General features: G+C 57.7%; 1 protein-coding gene across 1 annotated transcript; it reads left to right on the plus strand.

Annotated features, from left to right (window-relative positions):
* The first annotated feature begins 982 nt into the window (after nucleotides 1-982).
* On the plus strand, nucleotides 983-6968 carry LOC130266457 (maestro heat-like repeat-containing protein family member 7). Its single transcript, XM_056515725.1, has 15 exons — nucleotides 983-1847; nucleotides 2170-2234; nucleotides 2379-2495; nucleotides 2683-2831; nucleotides 3159-3306; nucleotides 3551-3738; nucleotides 3828-3965; nucleotides 4241-4355; nucleotides 4528-4668; nucleotides 4862-5038; nucleotides 5172-5327; nucleotides 5487-5588; nucleotides 5953-6055; nucleotides 6329-6385; nucleotides 6670-6968. Exons 1-15 carry the CDS (start codon nucleotides 1712-1714, stop codon nucleotides 6723-6725), a joined length of 1848 nt encoding a protein of 615 aa, XP_056371700.1. The 5' UTR covers nucleotides 983-1711; the 3' UTR covers nucleotides 6726-6968.
* Nucleotides 6969-8907: the final 1939 nt, after the last annotated feature.

Here is an 8907-nt window from a genome sequence, read left to right on the forward strand (position 1 = left end):
TCAAAACCACATGGTGCTAGATATGGTAAGAGCCAAATGGGAGGAGTTTGTATTCCAATTTATACCAGTTGTTGTACTTCTATAGATCAGTCAGAGCAAAAGCTAACCACTGACTATTTGAGCAGACAATCCTATAGAGCAGGCCCAGGAAGCAGGGGTGGAAAGTTCAGGCCCGAGGAAGACTTAGGAGCCTTCATCCAAAACGACCAGCAGGAGGCTGAGGACCACCTTGTGCAGAAACCATGCATGTGTTGCAAGGGCTCACATTGTCATGTCATTAGAAAATATGCTGCAATATGAAAGATAGGAAAAAATGATTTGCACATTAAGTAAAAAACGTGTACAAGCTGGTGCTGTGAAAGAATGGACAAGTGGTTTTGTTGTGGAGCAATGCCCCTCACTCCGGGTATCAAATAAACAAATACCTGCCCCATAGGCCTTATACTATGGAGTACTACTGGTTTCTTGCCTAGGTTTTGGGCATCAGAATGCAGTGGATTTCAGCATCATCCCGCTCAGAAAAGAATTTTGTCCAAGCCTGCATCCCTATTTCAGACTGTACAGGAACACTGTGGACTTCTTACCACTCTACCTGGAACTGTGCAACAGTGCACAAGTGCAACTGTGCACAAGTTCAGCTATTACAGCCCTGCATTGAGAGACTTTAATTCCTCTAGGAAGTGATTCCAATGGCCTTGTGTGCAATCCTTGCTTGGTATCTTTAGTCATAATTTGTATCCCGGGAATGTTGGAATTCATTTGGCTTTTCCAACATGTGTTTGCTGATGTTTGTCTTTGGAAATGGAGGAAGAGATCATTGGAAGCTTTATTTATTGCAGCGCTTGAAGTTCCCTGTTAGTGGCTTTCCACTGCCATGTTCAGCAGGCAAAGAGTTCTCTTTGGATATGAGCTACCAGCACCAGACACGCAGCAACTGGAGCACTGAACATCAGAGACTGTGCTGATGTTTTTGTTAGACCCCCCAGGGCTCGGGGGGTGGCAGGTCTGCTTGGGCAGGGACTCTGCCACACCTGCTGATTTCAGTGGTCACAGGGCCCAGGGGTCAAAGCAGCATCTGTGCCCTTGCCCACACGTTCCTTGTCTGTGTCACAGCCACGGGTTTAGGACGGCCACCAGGCGGGATGTGTCCCAAGGAGGCCGAGCCAGCTCCGTGCAAGGCCCCACGCCCTTCCCGCTGCAGCTGCATCGGCAGCCCTGGGGACTCCTTCTGTTGCCCTGAGCCCACAGAGCAGGGCAGCGTTTGCTGATGGTTTGAGCCTTTCCTAAATTCCTGTTGGGCTGTCTTAGACACTTGGGGTGAGGGATTCCTTCCAACCTGGGCCACTTTGGCTGGGCTGGGGGCAGCCCCAGGGCCGGTGGCAGTGTGTGCAAGGGCCGTTAGTGACACGGTGCAGCATGGTCACCATGGCATGGAACAGGTCAGGGTGTCAACGGACCCTTTGTGACATGTGGTGATATAGAACCTGGCGGTGACACGGCCACGCCACAGTGCTCGGAGCACGCGACGGGACAGGACGGGACAGAGCGGTGCCGTGAGGAGCCCCCGCACAGCGCACTCGATCCTGCCTGACCCGGAGCTTTTCTGAGTGTCACTCCAGCAGCTGACTTTGCAGCCAGACTGCGGGACTGTGTGCCTCACAGCTTTCTGGAGGAATCTCTCTAGAAGGTGACCTAGAGGCCAGACTCCAGCATGGCAGGCAGATTTCTCAGCGTCCTCAGGACTCTCAAACCTCTGAAACTCTTTAGAAGAATAATAAGGAGAGGAGCTAGAGTTCACCCAGCTCAACAGCCTGAAGAACCAGAGCCATCTCAGCCAATGCAGGATGGTGAGTGGCAGAGCTGGGCCACAGGGCTGACGGCTCCTGCCAGCACGGCCATATCCCATCCCATCCCATCCCATCCCATCCCATCCCATCCCATCCCATCCCATCCCATCCCATCCCATCCCATCCCATCCCATCCCATCCCATCCCCTGGGGACATGCCCAGGGACAGGACAGAAGAGGGGCCGGGCAGACACCCCGCACTGCCCGTGCTCCATCCCCTGGGGCATCCCGGGCTGTCCCTGCCTGGGGAGCGCAGGGCTGGGCTGTGTTCTCCGGCCTCTCCCGCAGCCCCTCAGCTCTGGCTGCGCTCGCTCTTTGCCAGGTGCAGCCATGGACCAGACACAGGAGCAGGAACCCACCGGTGGCCTCTTTCCCGGCACAGCGCAGGTACCTGCAGCCATCCCCACCTGGGCTGGGCCTGCTGTCACAGCTCAGCCCAGCCCAGCGCTTGGAGCACTCCATGGGACATCCCTCTCTTCCTGCCCTTCGTTCTCCTGCCGCACTTGTAAATTCATCAAATGCATTTGGCAGGAAGAGACCAGCACCATGGGCGCTGCGTCCATGGACAATTGTAACTGCGACACCACCAACACCAGTGCAGCCCTGCTGGATATGCCTGCAGAAGAAGGTTTGCCCAGTGCAAAGAAAGTAAGCAGCCTGTGGCAAGGGTTTGATCCTTCCAGGAATTGTTTGGCCTCCCAAGCCACTGGGGCCTGCTGGTCCCTGTAAGCCTTTGAGGCCATCACAGTGTGGTGGGAAGGGAAGCACTTCTCTGGGGAAGCTGGGGACATTACTGCCTCTGGCAGCTTTCCAAGTCTCCCCGTGCCTTTTTCAGGTGCCTGCCATGGTGAGCTACATCCACCAGTGCCTCATGGCCAATGAGTCTGATGAGCACAGGCTGGACAGGACCCTGCTGGATCTCACCGAGGCACAGCCCACTGATGTGGTGATGGCTCTCCTGCATGTGGCCCCATCGTGTGACAGGTATGGGGCCCACCTGGCCAGAGGGCTCAGGGCTCACCAGCCCATCACCCTGTACAGCCTCTTCCAGGTCTGTCTGACCAACAGAGAGTTCCAGGGCCCTCTGGCTGCTCCCTTTCCCTGCCCTGGCATGTCAGCCCCCGAGCCTGCTGTCATGCTCCCTCCCTGCCCCTCAGGAGCCTGTCCCCACAGGGCTGGGCTGTCTGGGTGCTGCCAGCAAGGGGCAATGGGCAGAGGCAGAGCTGGCAGCCAGCTCAGGTCCCTGCTGTTGCCCAGTCCATGGTGCTGTGTCTTAGTCCACCGCCCTGAGACAGAGCTCTGACCCCACAGAGCTGCCGAGACCATGTGGAAGACCATCTTGTGCTCGAGCAGGACTGCAGTGTCAGTGCAGCTGAGACTCCTGGATGTGCTGGAGAACTGGCCAGAGCACAGCACGTGCACCTCCGATGGGGATACAACGAGAGTCTTCGCCCTGGCTGTGAGTTTCAGGAACTGGCCTTTGCTCACCCCCAAGGCTGCCTCTCCAGCAGCTCTCCATCCTCCTTCCCCCACTGCATCTCCCAGCCTCAGGTGCTGGGCTGAATCCTGGCCTAGGGGCAGTTTCAGGGGCACCAGGCCCGGCGCTCCCCCTGCGTCTCCCCGGCCTCTCCCTGCCACGCTCGGGCCCTGCCGCACGGACACCTCGGCACTGAGCGCTGCCTCAGGGTGTTTGTCCTTTGCAGGCAACTGTGGTGATGTGGAAGATCCTCCAGGTGCCCGATGTCCCACATGTAGTGATGAAGTCTTTACCCCACGTATTTGTCCACCTGCTCTTTCAAGTGCTCTTCAGCACTCTGGATACACCCATGGAGGTCAATAAATTTTGGAAGGAATGCCAGAAGCAACACGGCCTTGCTGCCAGCCCCAACAGGTTCTCCGTCCCAGTCCTTCTGTCCCTGCCATGTCCCCAGGGAAGGAGCCAGTGCTCCCAGCATGACCTGAGCTTTGATTTGCACACAGGTTTGCAGTGCAGACCCTGAAGTCCCTGCTCTGCCAAATGCAGGGTGAGCGTGTGGTGATGGCAGTGGGGCGCAAGTGTGGCTGGGACACCCTGCTGTGTGCTGACACCCACCACTATGCCGTGGGTTTGCTGGCCAGGTGAGACTCTCTGCTCTCCACTGCCCCTGGCATTTTTGCTCTGTTCCTCGGGTCCCCCACACAGTGCCGTGGACGTGGGCCAGAGGGCCTTGTCACTGAGGGACTGCCAAGCAGACTGGAAAAGGCTGGGAGAGGATAGTGCCCACAGGGAGCTGCCTCCCAAATGGCGCAGGCCCCCTTGCAGGATGGTGGGGAAAGACCAGATCTCTGGGAATCAGTCCTGGGAAAGGTTTGTGCCCCTGGCTTACAGTCGTGGTTACTTTTACTCCTGACAGGGAGATGTCCTGTGTCTCCCCACCACTGTGCTCCCGGATCTTTCGTCACCTTGTCCAGCTTCTCAGCACACAGCAGCCACGCTGGGATCTGCCTGCCCTGGCATTCATTGTGGAGGTGAGCCTGATGGCCAGCGCTGCCTCGCTGAGCTGCCTCCCAGCTCTCTGTGCTCTCGAAGCCACAGCTGTCTGGGACGGTGCCCATGCCCTGTGCTGCTCTCTGGGCCCAGCCCTGTGCGGTTCTGGGCTCTTGCTGGCCGGGTCCCCTGCCACTGCCCTGTGCCTTTCAGGTCCTCAGTTACCAGAAATTGAGTGGAAGCAGCAGTAAACTCATCCTAAAGATCTTGTCACGGCACCTGCGGAGCGAGTGCAGGGAGAAGCGCTACCTGGCACTCAGGGCCGTCCTCAAGCTCACTGATCATCCCTCGCTGGTGAGAAGGGGGCAGTGCCTCAAGCTGTGCTGGGGAAAGCAGCCCCTTGTGTTGGCTGGGCTTCAGGTGCTGGGGCAGCTGCTCCCAGCTCTCCTGCCTCCCGGTTCAGCTGCCTGAGTGCTTCGGGACAGGCCTTTGGCCTCCGAGGCCTGTTGCAGCAGGGTGGGGTTTCACAGACTTGTGTTCCACACAGGCAAGAAGAATGTGCAGCCTGTCTGAAAGGCTTGTGAAGCTCCTTCGGGAGCAAGATGGAGAAATAGTTAGGATGGCAGTGATGGCCCTGAGCTTTATCGTGGTCGAAAACGACAAGCTGATAGCCAGCCCCATCACCCTGCAGCTGGCTGAGGCGCTCCTGCCACTCTTTGACCACGTAAGGCTCTGTGCCCCCAGCCATGGCTACTGGGAGCAGCCCAAACACTTTGTGCCCTGTGGATTTGCAGGCCAGTGCACAGCTGAGTCCTGGGCAGCTGATGCTGAGGTCTTTTATTCTTCCTTTCATGCAGGATACTAGCCAGGTGCAGCAGGTGTCCATACTGCTCTTCCAAGCCTTGGTGACTGTTCTGCTGGAAAAAGAAGAAAAGACCCTGAAGACCCAAGTGCAGCAGAGCCTCCTCCCACTCTTTATCCACTGCCATGATAAGAATCAGCGTGCGGCACAGGTGAGGACTCGTGGGCTGCCCGTGTCCCCCTGGGAGGGGGCTCGGCTGCCTCCTGCCCTGGCACCCCCAGGGCTGCAGCCTCCTCCAGGCCTTGGCACAGGGACGCGGGTCCTGTGCCCTGAACTGCGGTGCCATCTCCACATCTCTGCTGCTCTCCAGGCATCTTGGGAAACGCTGCATTGTGCAGCCACATTTCTCGAGAGAAAGGATCTAAAAAAACTAGTGAAGAGGAAGAAGCTGTGGAAGTTCGCCGAGTGCCTGGTAAGGACGGCCTGGAAGCGCCAGGCTCAGGCTGGAGCAGCCCCCTGAGCGCGGCGCTCACTGTGTGCGCTTGGCAGCTGTGGCCCTGCCCAGTGCTGCACGCAGCGGCCGCACGGGCTCTTCTCCAGGCTCCTGCGGCCCCGAGCCGGGGGCCCACGGAGCCCCGGCCCAGCGGGGCTGCGGGGCGGGGCGGCACCGCGGCTCCCCGGGCACAGCCGGCCCTGTGCCCCTGCAGAGCCCGGCCCAGCGGCTGCTGGCCGCGCCTCAGCGCTGTGCGGGCAGGGGAGGCCGGGGCCGGGCGCGGGCAGCGCCTGGCAAAGGGGCAGAGCCCGCCCCGAGCCTTCCCTCCCGCCGCTCTCCGCAGCTGGCAGAGGACAGGAGCCGAGCGGCCGAGCACCTGCGCCAGGCCCTGCCGTACCTGCGGAGCCCACAGGAGCCCCTGCGAGACGCGGCCATCAGGTTCATCGGTGAGCCCGGGCTCCCTCCCCGCCCCGCCGCAGCTCGGCCCCAGCCCCGCCTGCTGCCCCGGCAGCTTCTGCCATCCGGGCCCGGCGCCGTGGAGCCCCGGCTGCCCTCGGGGCTGCTGCCGCCCTCTCGCAGCCGTGCCTTGGGCGGCAGCATGCGGCAAGGGCCCGGGCTGAGCCCTGCCGGCCACGAGGGCGAGTGGCCACAGGGCTGGCAGCGCCGCTGGCAGGGAGCTGTGCCGCTGGGCAGAGCCGTGACAAGGTCTGTGTTCCCAGGGATGGCCGGGTGGTGCCTGAGAGGGCAGGAGGAAGAGCTGCAGATCATCTGCGAGGGTGAGTGAGGGCAGCGGGCTGTCAGCGGGGCTGGCAGGAGGAGCTGCAGGCCCTGCCCCGGCTGCGGAGGGCTCTGCTCCCTGTGCGGACGGGGGGCGGCGTGGGCAGAGCACACGGAGATTTCAGGGGCACGGGGGCATTCGTGGGCAGCAGCTTCGTGCTGATCCCGGTGATTCCCTGCTCCCTCCTGGCCATGGCTGGGATGGAAATGCCCTGGCACGGGAGTCTCCTCGGGTCCCCACAGATCTGGGAACTGACCGTGGCTCTGTTCCTTTCACTTCCAGCCCTTGAATACATGGCAGATGACAGCAGCCCTGCCAGTTACAAACCTTCCTGCTAAAACAGCGTCCATACAGGGGCTTCCTACTCCTCATATTGAAAGCTGCAAGATCGATAACGTGGGGCGGCATCATCTGTGCGGCAGTGCCTGGCTGTGTTGTGGGAGCTCTGCCAAGAGCTGATCTTGTAGGCTTTGCCTGCTGGGGCCACCTGAAACAGCGAGGCAGCTGAGATTTTTCCTTTCTTCATGTTTGTTCTCCTTTTTGTTTTACTTATTATAGAAATATAGGATGTGTTGCAGTAGACAGACTCCCAGGAGCTTTCTTTTGCTGCCCAGGGTCTGCAGGGCACTGGGGAAGAGGGAGAGAAGGGTGCTTGTGCTCAGCAAGCTGCCCAGGCATGCAGTGGTGCAGGGGAAATAGCCAGAAGCCCCTTGGCCTTTGGTGGTTGTGCTGAAGCGTTTGTGCTGGCGACAGAGCGGGTGGGCAGGGGCCGGAGCTGCGGGGATCCCTGTGAGACGGTGCCTGGAGATGGCCACGACCCCTGTCCCAGCCAGGAACCGCCATCAGTGTCCTCCTGCCCGGGTGTTCCTGGCTGGATTGCTGAGGGCTCCGTGGTGCCTCTTGCTCGGGCTCCTCTGGAGCTCCTGTGGGGCTGCAGCGCTGCTGCTGGGCAGGGTGGCCAGGCTGGGGGAGATGCTGAGGGTACGGGGTGCTGGGAGGCCGTGAAGGGATGAGGGGCTGTGGAGGCCCTGATGGGACAAGGCAGTGGGAAGGAATGAGGGGGATGTGTGAGGGAGTGGGTGCCAGGAGGCTGCAAGGGGACAGGAGGCACCTGAGGGGCTGGGGCGGTGGGAAGCCCTGAGGAATTGGGTGTCAGAGGCCATAAGCAGCCCCTGGGCAGCTGCCTTGTTCCTGACACCTGCCTGCTCTGGTGCTTCCCCAGAGCCTGTCCCACGCTTGCAGCAGAAGCCTCAGCAGGAGGTTGGGGACACTGCTGAGGTGTCCCTCGGGCTGGCTGGCTGGGGACAAGGAGGGCAAGGCTCCCATGCTGGGGGACGGGACAAGGTTCGCTCTTTGTCGATGCCCAAGGCATGTCACTGTGGTTTGTTCAGATACATTGCCTGCCTTTAGGCAAGCATTTCTGACACCTTCAGAAACCTTACACTGACGCCTGCTAGTGTTACAAAGGATACTTAATTTACTAAAGTTCCCAGTACAAATAGTTGAGTATTCTGGGTACCTCAGCCCATAAAAGGACGTAGTTGTGCTCTCAGGATTCCATGCATATCTGGGTCACCAACATGTGGTCATGGAATTGGGAACGATATACACTCATGTGATTATTATGTTCCTGGCTACCCCTGCAACTTGATTAGATGGCCTGGAATATCCCAAGAGTGAAATTCAATTCTCAAAAGCACATCCTCCATGAGATCTGTTCCATGTACTAAGCCCACGACCAGTACGATTTACTATTGGAGTTGCACAAGAATGGCTGTTGGAAACAAGATTTCTTGGGTGGGAATCCTGGTGGGCTTGGTTACTATATCTCTAAATGATGATGGTCTTCTCACCTATGTGTCACAAAGAAGGGGACTATCTTGCACTAGGTTTTAGTCTCCCATTTTAATTTGCATAATGCAAAAATCCTGATAGGAATCACAGGGAAATAAATGCACACACTGCTTGTTAGAAAGCTCACAGATGCACATGGTCACTGTAATAATCTCCTTTACAGGAGGCTTGTGAGTTTCAAATTTACAAGCCATAGAGATCTTACTTTGAAGCTGGACAACAAAGGCAGGCAAGGAGTCAGGTTTTCCTCAATCTTCAACTGCTCGACATGAATCCTTATAAGAGTGTAAAGTGGTTTTACCTTTTCAATCCCTTTTAGCCCATTAGGTCCTGAATATTTTTGAGATCCACCAGGATCTTGCAGGCCAAGGAGATCTTGATGGTAATGACAGTCATCTGCTGTGGCTTGGATTCCAATTAGAAGTATCAGGAAGATGATGACCATGTGAAACACATCTTGGTTTCTCCTGCTCTTTCAGAAATGAGGTCTAGTTTTGGACTCCACTTGCATTTTACAGAAGTCTTTTGATTCTGGAATAAGGTATCCAAGAAGTTAACGTTTTAAGATTTAAGGCTGTATAAGTGATTAAAAGTACTAAATAGAGTTCTTTCCATTTTGGCAGTTTCCCTCGGGGATTTTACGTATATCTGGTCTCCATGCTGGAA

Source organism: Oenanthe melanoleuca, unplaced genomic scaffold, assembly GCF_029582105.1.
Source record: "Oenanthe melanoleuca isolate GR-GAL-2019-014 unplaced genomic scaffold, OMel1.0 S050, whole genome shotgun sequence".
Classification (NCBI taxonomy): Eukaryota; Metazoa; Chordata; class Aves; order Passeriformes; family Muscicapidae; genus Oenanthe; species Oenanthe melanoleuca.